At 44.1% G+C, this 27,231-nt stretch overlaps 2 protein-coding genes across 2 annotated transcripts in view; one reads left to right on the top strand and one right to left on the bottom strand.

The window, feature by feature from the left end:
• Positions 1-351: 351 nt before the first annotated feature.
• On the top strand, positions 352-27,157 carry SLC16A14 (solute carrier family 16 member 14). Its single transcript, XM_036071522.2, has 5 exons — positions 352-954; positions 7,155-7,426; positions 13,977-14,120; positions 19,512-20,486; positions 26,646-27,157. The coding sequence occupies exons 2-5, from the start codon at positions 7,168-7,170 to the stop codon at positions 26,795-26,797; spliced, it is 1,530 nt and encodes a 509-aa protein (XP_035927415.1). The 5' UTR covers positions 352-954; positions 7,155-7,167; the 3' UTR covers positions 26,798-27,157.
• The window catches only part of FBXO36 (F-box protein 36), a 129,554-nt gene continuing 105,713 nt past the window's right edge, over positions 3,391-27,231 (bottom strand). Inside the window, exon 4 of the mRNA XM_078071421.1 lies at positions 3,391-5,021. Coding sequence (XP_077927547.1) covers positions 4,917-5,021 — 105 coding nt within the window. The 3' untranslated portion in view covers positions 3,391-4,916. The remainder of the gene's footprint in view (positions 5,022-27,231) is intronic.

Below are 27,231 nucleotides of genomic sequence, written 5' to 3'. Positions count from 1 at the left end.
GGAGAAGCAGGCTTCCCGCCGAGCAGAGAGCCTGATGCGGGGCTCAATCCCGAGACCCTGGGACCATGACCTGAGCCGAAGGCAGACGCTTAAAGACCAAGCCACCCAGGCGCCCCCACTTAACAAATATTGAGAACTTTCCACGGGCAAAGAATTTTATTGGGAACAGGGTACACACACATGAAATGAAATTTGTGCCCGGTGCCCTTGAATGTGTAAGAGCCAACGGGCAGATACTGACTGGAAAAAGAGCAATGAGAGGTGGGACCCTGAATGGGACGAAGAATTAGGGATTTTCAGTCCTCTTTGGCCAAGAAGACTGCAGGCCCCGCCCTTCTCCTCCATCTACAAGGTGCAGTATTTGGCGGCCCAGACTTGGTGAGGGTTTGGTTCCTCGCTTCCCTGCTATCTCAGTGAAATGGAAGCTACTTCTCTCACGCGCACGTGGGGCGAGGTTTCAAACCCTTTCCTCCGGTTATAAATGTGCAGAGCATTAGCGAGCCTCAGCCAAAGCTATAAACTTCAACCGGCCACAAGAGTGTGCACGTGGGATGACTGCAATTTTTTCCTGCCAAACCAGAATTAGCCGGTATAGGAATGAACGAGCGTGGAGATTTGAAATTGCACCAATTGGAAGAAAGCCCAGGTTAGGTTCGGGCACCTCCAAACGTACCCTTTTTAAAGCCACACGGACTGAGGCCCGGAGCTCGAAGCTCCACGAAACGCTCACCTGGCCTGGCAGCGAGCGGCGGAGACGAGCCCGGGCGCCGCGCAGCGAGCGCACGGAGCCCGCCGGAGAGCCGAGCCGCTGCCACCCGCATCTCCATCCAGGATGCGGGGCGACATTGCAACAGCTCTCTACGCCCAGCCGCTCAGGGGGCTCCGCGGCAAACAGCAAGTTCGGGGATCGGGGCCGGGAGCCGAGTGAGGCCGAAGCCCCGCGCACCGCGGGCGGTGAGTCTCCCGAGGCCATGCGGCCCCCGAGGCACCCTGGACCGCGGGTGGCCGCTGCTCTCCGGGGACCTCGGCGAGGCGCGGCGCAGGCCGGAGGCAGGGCCGGGAAGGCTGCCGGGCGGTGGCGGGCAGGGCTGCGCCGAGGCGCGGGGGTCGCGAGCTGCGGGCGAGGCCACCGCGGGGCGGGCGGGGAACCTCGGGCCAGGGCGGAGCGTGGGGACGCGCGCCTCGCTCCCCCGGCGGCACCCTGGCCGGGCCGCGCTCCCGCCTCCGCGAGTCCAGTTTGGAACTCGAACCACGCAGTGGCGGAGCGGAGAGGGGGAGACCAGGGGCTGCGGTTAGGGGACGTTCGGGGGTGCGGAAGCCTCCCCGCGCAGGCGGCCGGGACTGCGCTCGGCCCGCTTCCCCGCGGAGCTGGCGGGTTCCGAGCCCGCCGGAGGACGCGGGTGCGCGGGATGGGGCTCTCGGGGTGCCGGGGAAGCGGGCAGAACGCGGAGCCCGGGAGCGGGGCGCGCGCAAGCCCGGGGCTGCAGGTGCTGGTTACCCCCCGCCTCCCCGACTCCCGGGGGGAGGAAAGGGAGACTAACGGGGGCGAGGGACGCGGGGCGGCCATTACCCGGCCAGACGCCGCCAAGGCCATTGGCGAGGTTTTAGAAACTGAATTCTGCTTATCAATTAAGTCGTTTTCTTTCCGCGGGAAAGTTGATTCAGGCTAATTAACAAGGATGAGTGAGGATTATTATTGAGGATTAGAAAGATTCCTTTTCGCCTTGTCTGGCGCGCGCGCGTGTGTGTGTGTGTGAGAGAGAGAGAGAGAGAGAGAGAGAGAGAGAGAGAGAGAGATGGGGGGGGAGGGTGGATAAAGTAGGCTTTGGAATCCCTCAGGCCTGGCTCCACGACCTGCTAGTTTGACCTCCAAGCTTCACTGTACTCATTCGACAATAGTCTCAGTTTCCTCGTCTGTGAAATGGGACATTAATGCCAACTGGACAGGATCGGTGTGGAGAAGCCACTCAACACAGTCCCTGTGGTGTATGTTTAGTTTGTATGTTTAGAAGGCATTTTTATGTTTAGTTCTCCCCAGTACAGCGTGAACCCAGGGGAAGTTTCCGATTCCCCTGCGCTGGCCTCTCTGCACTCCCTCAGCTCCCCAACCATCGCGACTCTAACCTCTTCAGCCTGTTGGGCTCAAGTGCGCCCCCTAAGGCCCAAGATTGCCTTGCACACCAGGTCTAGAGGGCAAAAGAACCCAGAGCCCAGTTGGAGGTGGACGCACCACTCCCCTGCATCTTATGAAGAACCAGTAACCATCCTACTCTGTCCACCTTTTGGGAAGGTTGTAATTTTAGTTTTAACCGGGCGCTTTCCCCTTTGCTTGTCATTTATAAAGAACTCACCGCATGCTAACATAATCATAGTAGCCAAATTAAAAGTGAATGACTTGTTTATAAAATTTACTCTGGGAACAGAGCTGTGGAATATTAATTCAGTTTTAATCTCTGATGCACTCCAGCTGACTCTAAATTATTTTCGCCTCAAACTGGTAGCACATAAATATGTAGCTGGCCTCCATCTCATAGCTTTCATGGATTACTTCATTTCCCTCCATTTATGATGATTCTTCCACCATTTATGAACCCACATTTGGGGCAAATGGAAGGTTGACTATTGGTCCCATAAACTTCCCATCGTCTTCCTTCACCTCCTTCTGTGCAAGGCCCTAATGTTATATGCTGAGCTTCCAACAGGCCAGCCTCGAATGGGTTCCATCTTACATATTGATCTTAGAGGAAGCCCCACACTCAGTGCCTCCATATACCCCCAGTGTACCCCATGCGTGTTAATATTCTACACTTGTGTCAGGATGCGGAGAAGGTGAGAAAGCTTGAAGGCCATGTGGTGGAGAAAGACAGGGAGCCTGGGGACAGGATGGTCCAGAACCGTCGCTGGGTCAGTTACGTGCTCTCTCTCTCTCTCTCTCTGCTCATGGGGTGTAGACTAGGATTTTAATACTCAAATGGTTATTTTGTATCTTATAGTTATGTAAATGCTAAAAGCAAACTTGGGGGTGGAGGGGGTAGAAAATTATTTTTCTGTTGTCTTTTGTTTGTTTTAGTTAACCTGGTTGGGCAGTAAGTTAACTGTGATTAGTCAAAACGTGAATTGCTTATAGAGAGATTTAGGTATGACATGCAGATGGCTCTATTACCAGGTGTATCTTCAGGGACCTCCTGAGGACGGGACAGAACTTCGTTTTAGCCACCCCCACCCTCCACCAGTCTCTGCATTGGCTACTGTACGTTACGCGCACCCTTGCGCCTCTTGGATAAAACTTGGCAATTAAATGCTATTTGATGTCATTTATTTATGAACAAATAAAATGCAAATGTTGAGAGCAGTTCAGTGACAATTGCATCTCTTAACCCATAAAATAAATAATTCAGTGAGAATATCAAGTTCTTAACATTGCTTAGGAAAATGCTTACTATTTCAATTCATGGGTTGAAAAACTATAACTTTTTTCATATTATTATTTCACACTTTTTCCTTGATGTAAGTGGGCTTTAAGAAAATGCCAAGTCGTGTTGTTTTGTCTTACTAAACAGAGCTGAGCATTATCCCACAGATTTAATATGCATGATGTTATTACATCAAGTGCCTTCCTTAATGCCCATCACCCAATTGCACTGGGTGTTATATGCAACTGATGAATCACTAAATTCAATCTCTGAAACTAATAAAAAAAATTTTTAATTAAAAAAATAAAAATAAAATAAAATGATGTTATTATTACTCATATAGGCCAGTCACTCCCCTGATTCTTCGTTTTCTGGCTTCTTGGAATTCTGCATACAAGTAGCAGAGACAGAAGGAAGACAACCACCGAACACCCCTTCTGATCTCCCTGTAGGTTTATCCTCTGGGCCTTCTGCCAATGCAGCTCTTTTCTGGGCTTTGAGCTCTGGAAATCAAGGGCTGCCCCATCACTTCCTGTCCCCAGGCAGACTGTTCTCTTGCTGGGGGAGAGCAGGGTAGTGGCAGGCTAGACTTACTCCGGGAAATGGCTCTTGAATCATCTTCCTTCTTTTTTACAATTCAGCCACTCATCTACCAGAGGCAAAAAGCTGATCCAGATGATGTTTAAAAGATAGAGGGACTTTTATTTTGTTATTATAAAGTTAATATGTATTTATTATGATTTTTTTTATGAACAAGGTCAGTTAAAAGGAGGAAAATTACTTTAAGACCATCATCCAAAGCATAATCTCCCTTACAATTTTTGTTTCACTTCAATCTTGGAGTGAATGGATACCTATTCTTAACAAAAACAATGAAGGGATTATTGCACACATCCAATTTTGTAGCACTCCCGTGTATAATTCACACCTTCTTTCCATGTCTTCAAACAACCTTGTACAATGATTGATTGAACACATACTCTACTGTTGGAGATTAGAGATGTTTACAGGGGTGGAGGGTTCTCACCGTGTCAAGGTTTCACTACTATATTTAGCTGAATCTTGAAGGAGGAGCAGGAGGTTAGAAGGAGAGAAGTGTGTTCCCAAAAGAGAGAAGAAGAGAAGGTCATGCCCCAAAGCTTAAGACACTGTGCCAAGGTCAAGGAGCTGTAAGTGCTTTAGCAGGGCTGGAGCACAGGGACCAGGAGGGCAGATAATCTGTGGAGAACCTGGCAGTGGCAAAGGGGAGCTTGGGCTTGATCCTAAAGATATCTTGACAGTGTGAATAAATCACATGGCAAGATAGCATTTTATCCCTCCCAGATGACTGCAGAACAGGGAGGTGGAAAAGGACCCAGGCAGAGAAGAGCGACATGGGCAGGAAGTGTAGTGGTTGAGAATTGGATGGCTGTTTAGGACATAAAACCATTTAAAAGATAAAAATAATAACGAGGACAGGTATGAGAGAAGGGGAAAGTCAGGATGAGCCCCAGGACAGATCCATTAAACTGCTCTTCCACTGGCATCCTTGGGTCCCCGGTGCCCATTTCTTCCCAGCAAATTCGTAGCCAGAACCAATGGTACAGTCCAGGGATCAGCCAGCTTTTCCTATGGAGGGTCAGAGAGTAAGCATTTTAAGTTTCATGGACCACATAGCCTTTAAAAAAGGTACAAACAATTCTTAGCTCAGGGGCGTACAGAAAGAGGCTGTGGGCGACGCACTGTGCAGTCCACCGCAATCCGCTTCTCTGCGCATCCCCCAACCTGTCCACACCAGAACACTGCTAAGAAAAACCCCACCATTGGAGGGGGTCCTCATGTATTTGGGATTATTTTTTAGACCTCCTTCCTCCATTGCAACGACATGATTTTCAGTAACAACCATGTAGTGGGTTCGTAATAATCAGTATTTTCTTATTTTTTCTTCTGTTTTCAAAATAATTAATTGAAAAAAGAACAGATTTCTATTTTGAAGACATTATTCCAGTTGAGTAAAACATTGCCTGTATTAACTGCACACTTCACTTTCCAAACGAAACGTTTTCACCTCACAGTCTTGCACTGTTTCGCTATTTTACATGTTAAACAAAATAAAATCTCCAGGTAGGCATGCAGAGTGACAGAAGTGAAGAAGTCAAGTTCTGGTTCTTCGTCTCTACAGTAACTGTGCTGTTCGTCAATCTTGAACATCCTGCTGAAGGTGGGGACATGTGACACCTTGGGGGCTGCGGACCAAATTGTGCCACAGAGACTTCCAATAATTCTCAACTCCTGGGAACTTACTCTCAAAGCACATGTGTGTAGCTGGGGCCTCATGGGTGTTGGGGTCAACTGTAGAACCGGGAGTTCTCTGAAATAACTCCCAAGGATAATACAGTGTTTATGAGAGGATAAGTAATAGCACCACGCTCGTTTGAAGCTTACAGATAGAAAATTAAAACATCATTGCAACTTAGAGCAGCAAAAGATTTTTTCAGAAGAAGAGTATTTTATCAGTGACGTTGCCTAGATTTGCTGGCACATAGTGATCATAATAAAAAGCTGACCAGCTCGTAGTCGTTTGTTGTTTTAACGTTCTCCTCCGATGATGATGCTCAGGCTCCCAGCGCTCTGTCCTTGGTGCTGCACGCCCGTGGCTCTGTGGTGCTGTCTTGCAGGGTTCAGCTCCACCTTCAGAACTGCCTGGCAATCATTTCCACTCGTTGTGGGCAACAGTCTCTTCCATTTTCCTGAATGTTGAGGGCCCTTCATAACCACCATCCTCTTCATTCTCAGCCAGTGACCTCACTTCCTACTTCATCCAAGAATTAGACCATTGGGTGTAACTTCTCATCCCACTCCTTGGCATCATCATCTCCATCCACCTTCTGCTTTGCTCCTCCTGATCAAGACCAATCCTCCTGTCCCACCACCCCCAGGATCACTGTCTCTGTCTCTGTCTGTCCTTCTTTTACTCCTTATCCTCAGTTCTTATACATGTACTTAATTCTCATCCTAAGAAATTAAAATGAAACCAGAGTCCTGGCCTGACCTGGCATCACCACCCCCCTCCAGCTCCATCCAGCCCCCAAGCCTCTTTTTTGTATCTTCTGTATCAGACCTGAGTATCACCATTATTAGAAAGCTCTAGCTCCCATTGTAAAAATAAATAAATAAATTGGCCTTCTAGTTTACCAGTCTCTCCTGAGTTGGGTTCATATGAGTTGGTCTTCTGAGGCAAATCCACTCTGCTGTACTGAACAAACTCAACGCTTGGACCCACAAAATGAGGACCAGATGCTCTGTCGAGAGCTCTACCAAGGCAAAGCTACCCTGAAAGACTGTTTAGAGCCAACTGTCTTCCTTCTGTGACATCTTTGTTGTCACCTGTCAGTGTCCATCTCAATAATGGACACAAGGCATGGGCTTTGGAGTCAGGAATAGCTGGGTTTGATTCTTAGGTTCCTGGGTAGCCATACTTCCCGGCCATGAGAACTTGGGAAAGGCACTTCTTTCTTTGAGTCTATTTCCATTTCTTTAAAATGTGAATAATAATGCTCATAGATAGGATGACTGTAGAGATGAAACAGGTTTCACAAAAGCACTTGGCAGTAAAAGAGTCAGGAGTGTTCCCAAATCTGCATGATGACAAGATGATTCTGAAGGCCAGTTTGGTTATGATGGGGAGGTAGAGCTGTCCAAAGAAGAGAAAGCTACTTTTGGTTTGACATTCAAGGAAATTACTTGTCATGTGTATTTCAGAAAATCTTGGAAAATGTATACAAGTCATGAAGATATCGGGTATGATTTTGAAGATGACCCCAAAGATAAGAAGACACTTAAGCCCCACCCAAACATTGACAGTGGATGGGCTTGGATGGTGGTTCTTTCCTCCTTCTTTGTGCACATCCTCATCATGGGCTCCCAGATGGCCCTGGGAGTCCTCAACGTGGAATGGCTTGAGGAATTCCATCAGAGCCGCGGCCTGACTGCATGGGTCAGCTCCCTCAGCATGGGCATCACCTTGATTGTGGGTATGTTTGCATGTGACCTGTTGTAAAACTGAATTATTATAAGTTGACAATTCCCCTGCTCTAAGTAAGGTTTTATATTGTTGAACCATTAGATACTAGATATTAATGATGGTACTATTTTTTTTATCGTGGTACAATATATATAAGATCAAATTTACCATTTTAACCATTTTTAGGTATACAGTTCATTGCCACTGAGTGCATTCATCTCCACCATCCAGAGCCTTTCCATCATCCCAAAGTGAAACTCTGCACCCATGAAATAACTCTCCGTTCCCACCTCCCCTTCACCCCTGACCACTACCACTCTATCCTCAGTCTCTATGAAAGTACCTCATATAAGTGCAATCATACAATACATGTCCTTTTGTGTGATATTACTATTTGAATATTATAAAAAATTTGGAGTGTCTTAAAAATTGATCATTTAAAAAAACTCTCTTTTGCCCCAAACTCTGTTTTCTTGACTGCTCTAATTCATTATATATCATTATCATTACAGATCTGTTTATTTAATATTTGTGAATATTTGTAAAAGATAAAAATATTAGAGAAAACACCACAAAAAGGCAAGTAACAATCTTTTTTCAGAGTTCCGGTGATTTAATTTGAAATATTGATCATATGCTGTTGAAAAATCTATTAAACTGCTTTTAGAAAAGTTACTGATATAGCTAACAAGAAGGAATAATAATGTATTTTCTAGTTAAACCTAACCACACACCAATCTGTGAAAGTAGTTCTCATGCAGTTGGAAATGCCAAGCTAGGAAGTTATCCTAAATATAACATGGCCTATGTGTTTCCTTTTGGGAACTAAACAATTTTTACTGTCAACTAATATTTAATAAGCATCTATTATACACCAGGTGTTTTCCCTTACATTATCTCTTGAAAGTAAAAGCCATACTTTTACATCGAATTTTTTTAACATTTATTTTTATTTATTATTTTAGAGAGAGCATGCGCACAAGCGGGGGTGGGGGAGGGGCAGAGAGAATCTCAAGCAGGCTCCACTCCCAGCACAGAGCCCCACTCCGGGCTGGATCTCAGAACCCTGAAATCATGACCTGAGCCCAAACCAAGAGTCCAACGCTTAACCGGCTGAGCCAAACAGGCACCCCTACATCAAATTTTTTTTAATTTCAAGTATTCAGGAAATTACACTGGCAACATAAATTGCCTCAAATCTTTTTCCGGTTCTGTGAGAGTTTGTGTATGACAGACATCTGTGCAAAAGTTTGATGGGAGTCTCCCTTTTCAGTGATTTCCACATTGGTAATTAACTCCTTGAATCCAATTCCAAGATTTGTTGATCTTGGCTGGCACTCAGTCAATGTTATTTTGGATAATACAAACAACATTAATAACGGTGGTAGTGCTAATGATCGAAAACAAGGACAAAGTATTATTTCTCAAGATGTGTGTGGAGTATGTGTGTTTATCAAAGGGAATTAATAGTAATCTAGTTTTAAAATTACATAAGGACACCATTACGTGTGTGAGGGAATTGCTGGTAAATCATCTTGCCTGCAACATTAAACAACTGACTCCTTCAACCCTACATTGGCCTTGTTAAAACTAGGATATTGTAGTTAAAACACAGGAAGTTTTACTTCAGTGTAGGCAATGTGCTAGTTTTATGTTGGATGTGATTCAACCTTCTCAATAAGTCAGTGAAGGAAAACTGTGCTTCTAGAATACCTAACATCCAGGTTTTTTACCTTTTTTTAAAGATTTTATTCATTTATTTGAGACAGAGTGAGCAAGAGAGAGCAGAGCACAAGTCAGGGGAGGGGCGGAGGGAGAGGGAGAAGCCGACTCCAGGACTCTGGGATCGCCACCCAAGCCGGAAGCCAGACGCTTAACCAACTGAGCCACCCAGGCATCCAATTTTTACCTGTTTAAAAATAAATCTTTAAGGGGAGCCTGGCTGGTTCAGTCCATGGACCATGCGACTCTTGATCTTGGGGTTATGAGTTTGAGCCCCACATTGGGTATAGAGATTACTTACAAATAAAATCTTAAAAAAAAAATCTTTAAGGGGTAGAACAAAATACTTACAGATTCAATCTAGGAAGTATGTGTCTACCACAAAAAAGGCTCAGCGAAAGGCCAGGATAGGACAAGTCCCATTATTTTCCAAATCATCCAGTGAGGTTGTCTTAGATGTTATTTTGTGTTTCACAAGCTCTACAAAAATAAGCAGTGGGAAGCAGTCCTGAAATTATTGGCAATGATTTTGAATATGACCCCCAAAATAAGAACACCTAACTCATAGCGATGGTGAAATGTGATTGTCCTCTTTAATTTAATTGGGAGGTAACTATATATCCAGAATTCTGTTTGAGAGTCCATGAATCCCAGACAGTGTCATTTCAGCTTGTAGACTAACCTTTCAACAGGAAAGGCACCTGCTGGATAAATACCTTGTGTCTTGGGAATCATAACACAGCAAGGCTCATAGTTATACAAATAAAAGGTCTTTTATCTTATCGTGACCCTAAATTGCTGTTAGTTATCTTAAGCTGCCTGACACAGGGCGGCTGCAGGTCTGTTGGGTGTTTTCCAAGCCAGAAGCCCGCGAGAACAGCTCTCCTTTATTTGCCACTTACCATATGCCATGTGCACGTTATGTACACGATCTCATTTAGATCCCGCAAGAACACTAGCACCAGGAAGAACTCTGTCTGAGGAAGAAGATGCAATGCTCACAGAGTTTAAGTAAGTTACTGGAGGTTGAACAGCCGATAAGCATGAGAGAGGCTTCAAAGCTGGTCCACTGGACTCAAAATTGTGTCTACTACACCATAGTGCCTGCCCCTACCTCAGATGAGAACTGAAAATATGTGTGAAGTGAAGAAATAGAAATTGTTCTCATTTTCCAATCATTGTGAGCCTATTGAGGTTTTCTCTTTTAAATTAAAAAAAAAAAATCCGTGAATTACGTTACAGAGTTGAAAGCCATCCCTCTCTTGGGCAGTGGCTTGCACGTAGGAAACTCGATAATTTCATTCTTGTTTCATTCTTTGCTAGCACGGACTTTGCCAGTTACCTGCCAAAGGTCCCAATTTTTAACAAAACGTAATCGCCTCAGTCGTATTTACAGCAGCCTTGGTGACAGCCCTCGGAAGAATTCTTGGTGGAAGCCACGTTAGGGGAATCTACGGGCTGCAAAAGGTCACTGTCTTGCTAAGTAGAGTTAGAACAGTGGTTGCCAATCCTGGCTACACATCAGATCCACCTGGGGAGCTTTTAAAAACCCTGTCGCTCATGCTGCACCTAGACCATCAAATCAAAATCTCTTGGGATGGGATCCGAGCATCAGGATTTTTTTTTTAAGCTCCTAAGTGACTCCAGTGCTCAGCCAAGGCAGTGAGTCATTGGTTTAGAGGCTCTGAACTCCTTCTTGCAGTGAAGGGTTAGCCCAGGAAGCCAGGAGTTCAATGAACCTTCTTTCATCCTTGACTGTGTGCCAAGGTCGCCTCGGATAGTTTCTCTCCTCACCTGAACTTTTGTGAGCCGATGAGATGCGGGAACCGGCAAGAAATTATTATTCCTTTATTATGTGGGAAATGGGCCAGAGTCAGATCCCTTCTGCAGAGGAGAAAGTGTGCGTCTCATCCCAGAACACTGAATTCCTCCACAAAAGTGGGAATCATATAGCCAGACAACTGTCCCTCCTCCACCTCCTTCGCCCCTTGTCCTTAGACCACGTGGGGAGTTCGTTTCATTTTGGCGAAACGCGAATTTGGTCTCAGAGATGCCAGCTGAGCATCAGCAGTGATGAGAAGATGGAGCGGAATCAGAACGCTTGGGTCCGACTTCCTTATTCTGACCTATCCGTGTTTTGTGGCCATGGAGGGGTCACAGCATTTCCCGGGCTGGCTTTGCCCATCTGCGAGTCGTACAGGACGGCCGCTCTGCCACGTGAGAGATGATGAACTGAAAAGCCAGACACTGTTATCAACTTACTTCTTACCAGTAAAACAATTCATCCTTTCTCTTTGATAGACAACGTCTCTCCAGACGAATATCTGCTCCTACGTGGGAAATCCACCTCCCTCCTTTCTCCCCAAATGTTTTCTGAATGCGGTGTTTCCGAAATATACAGTATCACAGAAACACTTGCTTCTGGGCCCTTTTTGTTACATGGAAAACATGATCATGCTCCTGAACTGCGATCTGGTGACCTGTCATAGCTTAAAGGGCCAGTTAACAGCGGACCGATGAGTCGTGCCTTTTTCTCTTTTTTTATCCACTCATCTGAGATTCGAGTAGTGAAGTGACTATGGGTTTAGGAAAATAAAAATCTTTGTGGGGCGCCCGGGTGGCTCAGTTGGTTAAGCATCTGACTCTTGATTTGGGCTCAGGTCATGATCTCAGGGTCCTGGGATCGAGCCCGGCCTCAGGCTCCAGGCTCAGCGGGGAGTCTGCTTGAGAGTCTCTCTCTCTCTGCCCCTCCCCCCACTCACACACATGCTCTCTTTCTCAAATAAATAAATAAATCTTTTTAAAAAAAATATTTGTGGGACACCTAGGTGACTCATTCGGTTAAGTGTCTGCCTTCAGCTCACGTCATGATCCCAGGGTCCTGGGATCGAGCCCCGCATCAGGCTCCCTGCTGGGCAGGGAGTCTGCTTCTCCCTCTGCCCCTCCCTCCTGCTTATGCTCTCTCTCTCTCTTTCTCTCTGACAAATAAATACATAAAATCTTTAAAATAAATAAATAAAAGAAAAATAAATAAATATTTGTGAAGAAATCAAAGACACATCTTCAACTTACGGTTTCAGAATTTCAGTTGCCCCCAATAATTCCCTCAGATGTTTATATCAATGTGTTTGGTTTATGTATTATTTATATCATGTGCTTATTTTATAATATATAACAGTATATTTATGTAAAATATAATTAGTATATTGTCTATTCTAAGAGGTTTATCTGCTGAGTTATTTTCTGTAATGCACCATGGTTAATTAAATTAATAAATCATTAGCTTCATAACTTTTAGGATTAGGCCCGCTCAACTTCATTAGACAAGGAAAAAAATTCATTAGCAAACTGTACATCCAAATATGTACATGAATATAGTTAGAACTTTAAAGGAAATTTTAATTTCAGTTTGAACTAAAAGGGGAAGCTCCTTAGAGTTTAACAGATTTTTAACCTGAAATAGTCTCACCAGAATATAGGGTTTCATAACTATGAAAAGTAACAATGATCAAAAATAAGATGATTTTTAAAATGTGCCATCTTACTGAATATTGATGACAGCCTCCTACTGTATTGCTAAAATACAGATTGCTTTTTGCACAGGGAATCATGGATCACAAGGCAAGCATTAAGCTTCTGTGACATCAGAAGTTACCACAGGGGTGCCTGGGTGGCTTAGTTGGTTCAGTATCCCGCTCTTGATCTCAGCTCAGGTCTTAATCTCAGGGTGGTCCCCGCATTGGGCTCCATGCATGGAACCTACTAATAAAAATAAAGAATGAATGATTGAATGCATGCATGAATAAATAAATAAATAAATATCGGGAAGAAAACAAAGAGGTTTGACAAAAACCAGAGCGTCATAGGAAAGTAAGCAGCCAGGATGTATGTCATATGATACTATATCGCTGTGAGCATGGCACCCGCTGCGGACTGAAGCGTATTCCTGAATCTCCACGGTGTCAATAAAATGCATAGCCTGGTGGGGCCAGCTTGGGACTGAGAGTCGGCAGGGGCTGAAGTACATATAAAGCTATGAGAAGTTCTTTTCAACATGGTTTGCATCCAGGTGTCCTCATGAAAATAAGCTATCAGTTCTTTGGAAGCATGGCAGTCCTGAGAACCCCCTTCTTTACTCCCCTTAGGTCTGGAGTCAAAAACTCAAATAACAAGTAATGTAAATGAGCCACAGCACAGCTCCAGCCCATCTTGGCTGTGTGGGAACCTGCTGGATTCTGTGTTGCCATTGGATTTCTTGTGAATGTTCTTAATTTTTAAATGCTGGCAACTGATTCAAAACAACTTTTAAAGATTTTATTTATTTATTTCAGAAAGAGCGAGAGAGAGCAGGAGCGGTAGGGAGCGGCAGGCAGAGGGAGAGGGGGAAGCAGGCTCCCTGCTGAGCGGGGCTCCATCCCAAGACCCCGGGATCATGACCTGAGCTGAAGGCAGACACCCAACCAACTGAGCCACCCTGGCCCCCCAAAACATCTTTTAAACTATGCTCTGGATAAACAAAATGCATCCACAGGCTGAATAAGCCCATAGACCACTAGTTTAGGACTTACCTGTGTTGTAGACAAGAGAACGAACTAACTCATTTGTCTATTTCAGGTCTGCCTTTCTTGAAAACCTAGAACTTTGCGCTCTCCAGTGAAATTACTGAAACCCATCTTTGCATGCTAAAAGCTTTTTGCATATAAAGCAATGGGGATTTGGGTTCATTTTATTTAATAGCCCTAGTAATGTTTTATTCTTTGTCTTCATGTGAGGATTTGCGAAGAAAGCATGAAAATAAAACACCATCAGTCAATTCCCTTTTCAATGTTCCGAGACAGGACCTTTCATCGGCTTGTTTATTAACACCTGTGGGTGTCGCCGGACCGCAATAATCGGAGGGCTGGTGAACTCGCTCGGCTGGGTACTGAGCGCCTATGCCGCAAACGTGCATTATCTCTTTATTACCTTTGGAGTGACAGCTGGTAAGCATATTGATTTTTTTAATCTTAATTTTAAATATATTTGTTGGGCATTTTGACCATGAATAATTGTGGAGAAAAGAAACCCATTAAAATATTTTGTCCTTTTTTTTTTTAAAAGATTTTCTTTATTTGAGAGAGCGTGCGAGAGAGCACAAGCCGCGGGGGGCTGGGGAGGGAGGTGGAGGGAGAGGGAGAAGCAGACTCCCTGCTGAACATGGAGCCCAGTGCTGCGGGCCCTGATCCCAGGAACCTGGGATCATGACCTGAGCTAAAGGCAGACGCTTAACCCACGGAGCCACCTGGGCGTCCCATAGTTTGTCCTTCTTTTCCTCCACCCCACCCACCATATACTCCAGGAAATACTTTTTAATATAAGATATTATATATGCCTTAAGCGTGGAAAAACAACCTAACAAGTGTACTTGGCCTTCCTATTAGAATTTAATTAAATTTTTCATGATTGGTTCCAAGTGCTAGTCTTCTCTCTTATGAAGACTAGGAAAAGGAAAGTAATAATACAGATGTAGGTGAATAGACTGAATATTAAGAAAACTAAGAACATTCTCTCATTTAATAACTGCAGAATGGAGCATGAATCATAGAATAATAATTTTCTCCTTCAGCCCTATTCAAATGAATGAAATAGCAAAATCCACATATATCTAGACTCTTAAGAAGCAAATCTAGAGCAGAGCATGTCACTCCCCCAGCGAGTAGGTAAAAGTTGGCTACCAGGCAGCATGGTTTACATATCCAGTCTGCAAAATACATTCCCAGCTATAATTTCCTTTATCAACAGGAAGCAGAATTTGCACAGATAAGAAGTAGTTTCTCACTTGTACAATTGTATTGCAGTAAACCAGATCCAGCCTGACTTTCTGAGTACAGAGCTACCATCCTAATAAATGACACATTGACAGAAGTGTTGATATAAGAAGTAAAAGTTAGAATTTGGAAATCTTGCCTTTTTTTTTTTCACTTATTATCTGTGTGACTTTGGGCAAACTACTTAACCTACTTATGCCTCAGTTTCCCTATCTGCAAAATGGGGTCATGAAGAATGCTTGGTTTAGAGGGTTGTTGAAATGATTAGGAGATCATCGGTATAAAGCACTTAGCACAGTGCTTGTCACACAATAGAGTCCTTAGTGTTAGCTAATATGTAATTGTTATATTAATGTAACATTCTTATTATGAGCTTAAGCGCATGCCTTATGATAGCAGGAGACTGTGAACACAAACACCTACTCTCCAAAAAGTTGGCAAGTTGGTTCTCTGTAATTTACATCGATCCACATCTACACATAAAGCACTTCTATGTCCTCTGAAGCATAGTTTGAAAACCATTGATCTGAAGGACTTGGTAACAGTTCTTAAAGAATAACTTAAGATGTTTCCCCTGAGTGTTTTAGAAACTTTCCCCCAAACACTCCAATGAAGAGAGCCAGCACTGGGGTTTTCATATTATAGGTGAGGAAATAAACACTTCCTGCTAAGCCTAAGGAGCCACACTGGGGTCCCCAGGCAGACACGTGGCACCCCTGTGAACTGGATGCGGTGGTGGTTCATTATACGGACTGACTTGATCCTACAAACTGGGACTTGAGATTAATTCTCGTCATTTAGAGATCTCTATGATTAGATTCTTTGTTTACATGAACTTTATTCCTTGCAGTTAATTGCTTATTGACCTGCCATTAATATTGTTCCCATATTTTTTAAAAAGATTTTATTATTTATTTGTCAGAGAGAGAGAGCACAAGCAGGGGGGAGCAGCAGGCAGAGGGAGAAGCAGGCTTCCTGCTGAGCAGGGAGCCCGATGTGGGACTCGATCCCAGGACCCCGGGACCATGACCTGAGCCGAAGGCAGCCGCTTAACTGACTGAGCCACCCAGGCGTCCCATTTTATTATTTCCATATTCATTCACTTATTTAACAGATATTTCTGGACCCAAGAAAGTAGGAGGAAGATCAGGGGGCTGCTGAAGGGGAAGTGTGTCTTGAGACACTTTATTGCTCCCACTTTTTATACAGGAAAAGCCCAAAGAAAGTCTTGGAAAATAAATGTATCACATCCCCACAAACATGTATCTAACTATATGTAACTGGAAAACCCAGCTAAGTCCGTTAGCTTATAAGGCAAAATCCTGGGCTGTCATCAGGGAGGCCTGTGGAAGCTGATTGGCAATCTAGCCCCTATTTAACAGAAAAGAAAGATGGGAAAATCTAAAAAAGCAAGCACTTGAGAAATACATTTCACTGTACAATGTATATTTGGAAAAAAAACTTTATTGATATCCTTCTTCCTTCCAAAAAGCATTTGAGACAGATTTATTTGTATCTGTCTCTCTTTTTTTAAAAAAACACCTAGACAATTAAAACTGTGTAGGAGTATCCTCCTATTAAGCAGAAAAATAATGTCTGTTTGAGCAAACTTACTTAGCCAGGGGAGTCTGGACCAAATTTCTTCAGCCTTACCAGAGCTGCATTTTCTTAAGCCTGTCTCCTGACAGGCTTTTCCCCTACCCACACTGACCCAGGATCACAGGATTTTCTCTCCCCATCTGGGCCTCTTTCCTCCACCTGGTTGGGAGGGCTGTAACCCTCCTCTAAACCGGCATGTGGTGAAGAATTATTCCAGGACCCTGCCCAGGGCTGGACATTAGCAGGGCCTTGACTGACCACTGGGCTCGAACCACATATCCCCAAGGCCTGTCCTACAAGCTCATGGAATAATTGTGCCCATAACAGACAGCAAAGCCATGTGAGGAAGGAGGGGATGCTGTTAAGGGCATGGATGGTGTAACAGAGAAATGGATACTTGTACCGTTGGGCGTGGATTTCTTTTTTCCTCACACATGGGATTGTTTATTATTCACACTAAGTTAGAATTAGTGCTGCTCTTAGGCTTAGGTACCTCGGTTCTGTTCCTAGTAATCATTTTATTCCACTGTTGTTTAGAAATCTATAACCACATTAAATTTAGGATGTTGGTTATTGTCAGTAACAAATCAAGTTTTTTAAAAAATTAAACTTCTGCTCTCAGCAAAATCCAGACAATGACAAACTTCACAGGACAAATGACCCAGTTTCCTCAACAAATAAATTTCAAGAAAAAAAGAGAAATTTCAAGAAAAAAATAGAAATTTAAAGAGGCTTAAGATTCATATCAACAAGTAGCACTGTGTGGGCCTTATTTGGATCCTGATTAAAGAGACAGTTTTTTAAAAATATAGTCATTTATGAGACAATTAGAAATTTGAACACCTTCTGGATATTTCATGATATCAAGGAATTGTTTATTTTATCAGTTAAGATATAATCATTATGCTGTTTAAAGAATTCTTCTACTAGAGATTTATACTAAAATATTTGCACTTGAAATGATGTACAGGAGATTTGCTTTACAATTAGAGGGAGGAGGGAGTGTGTTTATAGGCTATTAAATATTTTTCTCTGCCTCTTTGAATATTAGGAAATGAGAAATTCTGGGTTTTTTTGTGGACTTAAACGTCATAAAGATTAATCCAGAGTTTAGTCAAAATTAAGGATAGCTGTTTTCTTCATGCTCATTTCTCCCATAATGCAAATAATTATTCCCTCACTGAGGCTTGCAAAGGGGCTTGGGGACCTGCCCCCACTTCTGCTGGGAATCACTTAGAAGCTAGCTTAATTGTTCTTAAAACAAGGGTATCCACCTGAAGACTGGTTGAGGATCACTGACTTCTGACAGTTGCTGTAAATATCACTGCTCTCAGGTAAATAAAGGAGGCGGTTGCTTCTGGAGGCTTCTTTTAGAAGCGCAGGCTGAAGCAAAATCCTTCTTCAAAATCCTACCTGCCAGCAGCCAGGGGGATGAGCAGTGGAAAAGGCCCAGGCTGTGCAGTTGGGTCTGAGTTCCACCCCAGGTTCTCCAGTTTCCTGCAACAGGGTCTTGGGAAAGTTACTTAACTCTTCACGAGGTTCAGAAAAAAGACAGAGGGATGCCGGGCTGGCTCAGTCAAAGAGCATGCGACTCTTGATCTCCGAGTTGTCAGTCCAAACCCCACATCGGGTGTAGAGACTATTTAAATAAATAAAACTTAAAAAAAAAAGGTAGAGCCACAGCTAACTTCTGGGTTATTGTGAAAACCCAATCACATAAAGCCTATAAAGCAACTGGCCCATCACTGGTACTCAATTAATGGTAATTAGTATTATAATTGTATGTACGATTACTCTGGTCTCCTTTCAAAATCAAGTATTTCTGAAACTATTCAGTGATGCTGAACTAAGGAGGCTTCGGCTCTGGGAAACAACATTGGTCAAAGTCTCTTTTATACTATCATGCTGCCGTCCTGATGTCAGGAAGTCTTAAGTATTAGAACCATATGGGGCCCCATGATCATTAAAGTGGGTCTTATGGTTTCCCTCTGTACCTAGAAGTTGAGAATGCAACCCACAACCTCTTGGGCAGCTTTTTATTTTATTTTATTTCCTGTCTTTTTTTAAAAATAGGTTTCATGGGGCGCCTGGGTGGCTCAGATGGTTAAGCGTCTGCCTTCGGCTCAGGTCATGATCCCAGGGTCCTGGGATCGAGTCCCACATCGGGCTCCCTGCTCCTTGGGAGCCTGCTTCTCCCTCTGCCTCTCTCTGTCTCTCATGAATAAATAAATAAAATCTAAAAAAAAAAAAAATAGGTTTCATGTTTTTTAGAGCAGTTTTAGGTTCACAGCAAAATTGAGAACAAGTACAGAGAGTTCTGTTATGCCCCCTGCCCCCAACGCACACCGTCTACCCCACCAGCATTTTAATTTTGTCATGGAAATCACAAACTGTTCCAATTTTCTAAGAAAAACACAAGTGAAAATCAGAGCTACAAATTAGTATTAGGTGGTTTTGACATCCAGTCGCTGGGTATATTTATAGGTACCCTCCTTTTCTTCTTCCTATTAATTTGTGAACAAATGGACTCATTCCTGAGGCTTCTGCAAATTGCCTGGAATTGCTCTCCATCCGCTGGTAGAAAAATAACTGTCCTGGGCACTCAATGCAATTAGCACTGACAGCAGGGCCCCAACATCCATTCATTCTTCCATTCATCTACCTTCTCATCCATTCATTCTGATATTACGATGTGCGGATGCTGGCTTATTTTATTATTGGTGTCGCCCGTGCTGGAGGGAAATGATGGGCTGGAAGCTTCCGTGGATGACCCTGACGGTGCTTACCCACCGAGCTGCCTTTTTCACAAACGTTATTTCTTTGTGTTAAAAACAACAACAACAACAACAACAACAAAAACACAAAAACGAATATAATGAAATGCCCATGACCTTTACGTGCTGCAAATTCTGGATGTGGCCATTTATGTTGTGCCGTGGGTTTTTTCTTCCCATCCAACCCGCGCAGGCTTTGGAAGCGGCATGGCCTACCTGCCGGCCGTGGTCATGGTGGGGAGGTACTTCCAGAAGAGACGCGCCCTTGCGCAGGGCCTCAGCACCACCGGGACGGGGTTCGGCACCTTCCTCATGACAGTGCTGCTCAAGTACCTGTGCGCGGAGTACGGATGGCGGAACGCAATGTTCATCCAAGGCGCCGTGTCCTTAAACCTGTGTGTCTGCGGGGCGCTCATGAGGCCCCTCTCTCCCGGGAAGGACCGGAACGACGCGGGAGGGAAAGATCCGCAGGTCGTGCTGGCTCCCTCCCCTGGGTCGAAGTCAAGTGGGCCGCCGGGTGGAGCGGAAAAGGGCGCGGGGCCCGGGAACGAGGAGCAGCCGGTGGGTGACGTCCCCGCCCAGGCGGGCCCGGAGAGGGCCGAGCGCACACAGAACCTGTGCGCCCTCCGGGTTCTGAAGGCCGCCAGCCAGCTGACCGTGAGAGTCAGGAGGGGCTTCCGGGACTGGTACTCGGGCTACTTCGGCACAGCCTCGCTCTTTACCAATCGAATGTTTGTCGCCTTTATTTTCTGGGCTCTGTTTGCATACAGCAGCTTTGTCATCCCTTTCATCCACCTCCCGGAAATCGTCAATTTGTATAATTTGTCGGAGCAAAACGATGTTTTCCCTCTGACTTCAATTATAGCAATAGTGCATATCTTTGCAAAAGTGATCCTGGGCATCGTGGCCGACTTACCTTGCATCAGCGTTTGGAATGTCTTCCTGATGGCCAACTTCACCCTTGTCCTCAGTATTTTTATTCTCCCACTGATGCACACCTACGCTGGCCTGGCCGTCATCTGCGCACTGATAGGCTTTTCCAGCGGTTATTTCTCCCTCATGCCCGTAGTGACTGAAGACTTGGTGGGGATTGAGCACCTGGCCAACGCCTACGGGATCATCATCTGTGCCAACGGCATCTCCGCGCTGCTGGGACCACCCTTCGCAGGTAAACCATACGAGGTTTTAAGAGCTTAGAGTACATGTGGAGAGTGAGGTTGTGTTCTCATTTATATTTTGAAGTCCAAGATAAATAAGAAAGATGTTCCCATTTGTGTACATGCTCCTTTTCTTCCCATTCTGCTCCCCCAACTTCTCATTTGTAAATGTTGGCAAGGTAATGGTCATTCTTTCAAGCAGAATGTAGATGAACCTTTCATCTCAATCTGCAAGGTAAGTTGGCCAGGTTAGCAAAGTGGGTAACGGAATAGTGCAGAACCCCTACCCCATCGGGAGGAGGCAGCTTCTACCCACCTCCAGCTGATTTCTGTCACCAAGAAACATGGAAAATTATTACCAGATCCTCTATTGTTAGGGTTTCTCCCCCCAAGAAAAACCTAGGAACTCTGGGCTCTTCGGGGACACTTCCAGATTTTTTAAATTAAATTAAATTTAATTTAATTTTAATTGAATATAGTTGACGTACATTACATTAATTTCAGGTGTACCACATAGTGCTTCAACAATTATGTACATAATGAATTGCTCACCCTGATAACCGTAACATTTCCAGATCTTTAAAACACTGCGGGTCGGTCCCACACAACACATCTATGAGCTGGATCTAGCCCCATAGCAATGTCTTGTCCCTGCTCTAGTAAATGCCACAAACGCAGGGGCTTAAAACAATACAGATTTATAGTCTTCTAGTTCTAGAGGTCAGGAGGCTGAATTGGATCACAAAGGACTAAAATCGAGGTGTAAGCAGAACTGCGTTCTTTCTGGAGGCTCTATGAAGGAATCCCTTTTTTATATTTTTTATTTTATTTTATTTTATTTGCCTTTTACAGCTTCAGACTGCCTGCATCTGTGGTTCCTAGCCCCTCCTGGCATCTTCTAAGCCAGTGACACAGCAGTGGTCACAGACCTCTCTCTGACTCTGACTCTCCCACTTTCTTCTTTCACTGATAAAGATACCTGGGTTACATTCGGTCTGCGGGACAATCCATGATGACCCCCCATCGCAAGGTCCTTAACTCAATCACATCTGCAGAGTCTCCTTTGCCACGTAACGTAACATTCACAGGTTCCGGGGATTAGGATGTGAGCAGCTGGGGAGGGCTGGGGCATTCTGCGCACCAGAGGCCCAGAGCCCACCAGGTGACAACATCCCAGGCAAGCTCTCTCACAAGTGTTCACCTCAGTTCAATGGAGAACTTGCTTCTTGCAATGGGCATACCAGAAACCCCAGGTACCGAGGGGTCCTGTGGAAGCCAGAACCTCTCTGAACCTGGTGTTTGTGGAAAAACACATCAGGATCAGCACGTAGACTTAATCTCCAAGAGGCCAGGTACTGGGCGAAGGTGACAAGGTCCACCCTCTGTCCAAAGACTGGAGGCAGGAGTCCACATAGTGTGGCCTGGGCTGGTGCCAAACATCAACGCAAAGGTGCTGTCCCGAGGTGGCCATCCGGGCTGCCAGGCCAGGACCAGCGGCTGTTGTCACAGCTGACGGAGGTTTTGTGCAGTGTTGTAAGCTGACTCCAAAGAGCCTCACCTGTTCAGATGCCCGCACTCCCTGCTCGTCTGGCTCCTCCTGGCCCTTTATTCTCATATCCTCTGCAGGAATACCTCCTCCAGGGAACCCCATGGGTGCAGGACAAAGCCCTCCCCGCCCCTTCCTTCCCGGTCTCTCTAGGGATCATAGAGTCATCTCCCATCCTAAGACCCCACTGGCAGAAGGCTTGTTTCAACACATTTACTTTGAAGTCCCCCACAGAATTTGAAGTTCAAGATGTCATGGTTTTTTGCCTATACAGCTGACAACACTGGCAGTTGGCTGACTAAAGGATTAAGAACTAAGACTCACTTTAGGAAACCCAGTGGCCACCTGTGCACAGAGGCAGGCACAGCATTTCTAGATGACAGTGAATAACTATCGCAGTGCAGCAAACTACATTGGCAGCTGTAAAGTCGGAACTCAGTAGTCTCGTGTAGAATTCTCTCTCAGGGATCCATTTGGCTGTAGGAGAACATCCCACCAATGGTAGCTTAAGCAGAGATTTAATAGTGTCACATAGTCCAAAATCTATAATTCAGAGATACCAGATGGTATTGGGACAGTGTCTCCAAGATCCCCCTGGCCTTTTCCTCATGCTAGTTGCCTCACAGCCACACAATGGCTGCTGCTGCTCCAGCCCTACATCCTCATTTATACCAAGGAGGAAAATGGGAAGAAAGGCTCAGTTTCAGCCGACTTCCATTTTCATCTGATTGGCCAGAACTGTGTCACACAGCTAGCTCAAGCTTCAGGGGGAACTGTATTTTGCTTCCTAGCCTCTGTACTAGAGGAAGGAAAAGAGAAAAGAATGGAGATTGGGGGTTGGGTCAGGCAACCAATGGTACCTTCCAGAGATGGTAAACTGAAATATCCATTAAGGGGATGTGGACCTTATCAGGGGCTCATCCACTCTCTTGTTGAAGGTTCTTCAGCTGTATCGTCTATGGGAATGGAATCCGTCATTGTTGGTTCTTTCCATGATCCAGGCGTACTTTCCGCTTCTAACGGTCCGCCTGGGGTTATTTTTACACTGATCTACCAGATTTCAGTAGCAGCATCATAACACAGCTGTGAGGTGCGGCTTAAGCAATTCACGATCAATGTTCGTTAAAGCACCAAAGTTGGCTAGCATGGCTTCTCTATCTCATTCGCATGTCACATCCTTCTCGCAGGATAGCATTCCGGTGCACGTTCTGGAGTGGAAGAGGAGGGAATTAGAATGAGAAGCAGGGAGTTATCCCCAGCCCCCAGTCATCAGGGGTTACCCCTCCTGCTTCAAGCTTCCTCCCCCAAAGCGGGTCTAGAGCTGAATGTCATCCACCGTGGATGGTAGAAGCCGTTGTATTAACAGTTAGGAACCGTCTATGAATGGATGGCAAAGGCTGCCACGGGGACTAGAAAATCCATGTTGTGCTGTGCGTCTCTAGGCCAGCAACCTCAGGGGACTCTCCTTCTGTTCGTTCGTTTGTTTCTTCTCCTTGCACTGAAGTCATGCACCGGAAGAACGCTGAACGGCACCACTGACTAATGGCGTTGCGTTTAATTCATTGACTTTCCAGGCCAAAGAGCCAACATTGCAATGAGATTCCGGCCCGGCCTTTTACGCCTCATAGTTCAGAAGTGACTGGCAGTACGGGTGACCAAATTGCCACATTACGTTCTTGCTAGAAACTCGAGGTGGGCTAGGAATTATTACCTGCAGGGTTTGCTGTGGGGAAAATAATTGTTCATATTACCTTTTTCTTTTTTCATGGGTTCAGAAATGAATGTGTTTTCCATTTTTCAAAGTGGTTTCTCCTGGCATTAAGAAATCTGGTGCCATTTACTAGCGTGTTAGACAATCAGTTCCATTTAGGAGAAGAATATACAATCAGATAGCGAACAGACATTGCAGCTGTGTCATTTAGCAACGTGAACTTCTTGATCTAGTTCATTTGTAATATTGTTGGGCATTCAGTTCTTCTCCTGTAAAGATGTAATAATGGTGCAAACTTTTCTAGACGTTTCCAGTGTAAAATATAACAAAACGTGGCCACCGGATTTGACTAAGAATCCACATGTACCTCCTCTTTGCCTAAAATATAACACCCTAACAACAATTTGCAGGGTTTTTCATCAAAAGCTGGGAATACCTATTTAATAAGAAAAACAGCCATCATTCCTCATTTGACAGACTCAAAGGAAAAGTGAATGCAATTTAATAGGGAATCAGATTTTATTTGGAAGCTGCTGATTTGAATTGATGGTTGGATCAGGGTTGCCAAGGATGCCAGGCTCTGAACCAAGGAACCGAGATCAGATCTGTAAGGAGAGGTGGTGAAGGATGAATGAGGTGGGTAGCTCGTCAGAAACATCATTTCTCCGAAGAGTTATAAACATGTGTGCTGAGGATCAAAGCACAGAGTGAAGTCCTGTCTCTCCTGACCCGCTTTGCCTCTGATGCCGGAATGGATTCAATTCAAACTGGCAGAAATGTTAAAACAGGCGCCAAAGAAAAAGGGGCAAGATCCCGAGTCTTTTAAAAATAAATCTGAAAGATAGACTAGAAAAACCTATGGGGTTAATTTAACATAAAATTTAGGATTACTTCCCCCAATTCTTTCCTATGAAATTGTGTGGTCAAGTTGGGGGCACTTTTTAAAAAATGGACGCATGAGTTCCTGAGTTACTTTTAAAGACTGGAGTGAGAGGACAGACACCCTTTTACAAACATTTATACTTTTAGAGGAAAGAAACTATTTTAAAATATAATGAACTCGGTTAACGACCGTAACAATGTATAATCTACTTAGCATGTTCCAAAGTCTGCAGAGGCAAGAGGGGGGATGGGGTGGAGGGAAGGGGTTGCTAGGGTGTGCTAAGGGGGATGGTGTTTCTTACTGTCCCCCCCAGAAGGAGGACCTGTATATGTACAGACAAGGAGCCAAGAGAAAATGTGTTTGAAACTCCAAAAACTTGTGGCTTGTGCTCATGGTTAAGCTTGGGGCTGCAGGGGAAAGAGGTAGGGGGGCAGTGGTCACGTGGTGACCCTGAGCCAAGTTGGGTGCGTTCTTGTTCATAGCACCTTTCTGATTCAGTTCTGAAGCTGAGTCTTTGTTTTTTGGATTAGACGGTTCATCTTGTTCCTCTTGTCTCAAATCGGAGATTGGGAAAAACTGATAGAGCATTTTACTAAAGCTACATCTCAGGAGTCCGGTGTTTTCTTCTTTTGTGTGTATCAAACAATAAACAAACTCAAAAATGTTGGTGAACTTTTAAAGGGTATCTGGAGTCTACAGCTTTTGAGTGGTTACAATATATAAATGTTTCATGCTGTCAAGTGTTTGTTTTTCTTTGTGACCTTTGACTCACCCAGGTGCGTTAATTACGCACCAGACAGAAATGCAGAAGACAATTGCCAGGAAGTCAGAGGTACTGCTCGAGGAAAGCAGTGGCTTTTGTGTAGCTATTTGTTGGTGCGAGAAGGTTGAGTTGCGTTTGTGCATTATTCGTTTGCCAGTTAGATATTTTTTAAAAGATGTTTTTTGAAAAGTGGTCACGAAAACTACGTTTGGTCTTTAAATCATTCCTGTTTTCCTTATGTCTTTGCTAATGAATGTACTTGTTGATATGAAAAAAAGGGAATGTTCAAAATTTGTGTTTTTACCATAAATGAAATTCCTGTGGACGGCTTAATCCTCTCAGTTCACATGGTTTGGCTATGTGGGGACCATGACATGTGACTGATGCTTAGATTTAATCACTGAAGTCTAATCCATTTCATAGTTTCTGAGGCTTTTCTTTCACATTTTAACATCTCTGAAATTGGAATGCATTTTACAAAGTCCCAGGAAAACAATGAGTCATATTTTAATTGACAAGGATATTTCTTTCTTGTTGCTACATAAGATAATGAGGCATCATGCAATTCATGATATCTTAGAATCCATGAAATATACTAGTATCTTCCAGAGTGCCTAGTAAGATTATTATATGAAAGTTTTAGATTATAGTATTAAAAACTGATAATTTAGTCAGCATTGAAGGCTATATCCTTGACAATTTAAAGTTCTTTGTATATAGAAATATTAAAGTTTTATAGCTGTAAATGTGAATTTTATAAAACATGGAAAATTTTATTCTTTCTAGAACAGATGTTTACTCTCAAATATTCCACAGTGAATGAAAGTTCAAATGCCTTCTACTCAGCCTCTTTTGATATACCCTAGAAACTTCTTCAGAAGAGTTTTGAAGGTTTTTAGAAAAGATTTGTGGTTATATTTGTGAAAAAAGAAAATCATTAGGTTCCCTTTTCGCTGTTGGCTTTGTGTCAGCCTGAGAGACTCTGAGGGCTGGGAGCCAGATCCTCCCAAGGGTCAGCCAGCTACTCTTTCCATGCCTTAAGCACTTTGTAAGGTACCCTCGCAGCTTGGAAGATAAATGCCTGCCATTCTCAGGCACTGAGAAACTCTGGCTTATATAGCCTGGGCTTAAAAATGGCGAACTGAAATATTTGGGGCATGACATGACATATAAATAAATTCTCATAGAAATATTTACAGCCACAGTAATTGTGTTCTTGACTTTTATCAGCTAGGTTACACTGAACATATTCCTTTTTGTTTTGCAGGCTGGATCTATGACATCACAGAAAAATATGATTTTTCCTTCTATATATGTGGCTTACTTTACATGGTGGGGATACTCTTTTTACTCATTCAGCCGTGTATTCAAATGATAGAACAATCCAGAAAAAAATACATGGATGGTGCACACGTTTAGCGTCATGTTCTGTTTCCTGTAAGATTTCTTCGGGGTACCCATGCCTACCTCACATGGTTGCTGTGAGGAGCCCGTGACATTGTGGAGAAGTGCTTTGTATGGTAACCTGCCCTGTCATTTGTAAATGCCATGGTCACGACTGCATTTGAAAGCAGCACTGTCTTTCCGTTTGGGGAGAAGCAATGCCGGAAGGAATGAAAGACTCCATACATTTCAGAGATGACAATGTCCTTCAGAGACGGCCTGTGAAATAACTGGTAGAAATGCCCTTACGAAAACCACTCTCTCGTCATCCACTGGGACTAAGGTTTTAGATACAGCTTTTGAAACAAAGACAAGGAATAAAACCTTTTAAACTCATCTACTCTTTGTATGGTGAAAATAATTTATCTAAATGCTTCTGGAAAGCTTATAGATAAATGGGTTTCAAGCAC

The sequence above is a fragment of the Halichoerus grypus genome, chromosome 4 (genome assembly GCF_964656455.1).
Source record: "Halichoerus grypus chromosome 4, mHalGry1.hap1.1, whole genome shotgun sequence".
Lineage (NCBI taxonomy): Eukaryota > Metazoa > Chordata > Mammalia > Carnivora > Phocidae > Halichoerus > Halichoerus grypus.
This window is presented reverse-complemented; position numbering and strand designations above follow the sequence as displayed.

What these genes read in the sequence shown, in the direction of transcription:
- SLC16A14 (XM_036071522.2), top strand. Translation starts at nt 7,168, where the DNA reads ATGTATACAAGTCATGAAGATATCGGGTATGATTTTGAAGATGACCCC. An exon ending in GGGCATCACCTTGATTGTGG is followed by an intron (nt 7,427 to 13,976) that starts GTATGTTTGCAT and finishes GTTCCGAGACAG; the next exon opens with GACCTTTCATCGGCTTGTTT. An exon ending in GCTGGGACCACCCTTCGCAG is followed by an intron (nt 20,487 to 26,645) that starts GTAAACCATACG and finishes TTTGTTTTGCAG; the next exon opens with GCTGGATCTATGACATCACA.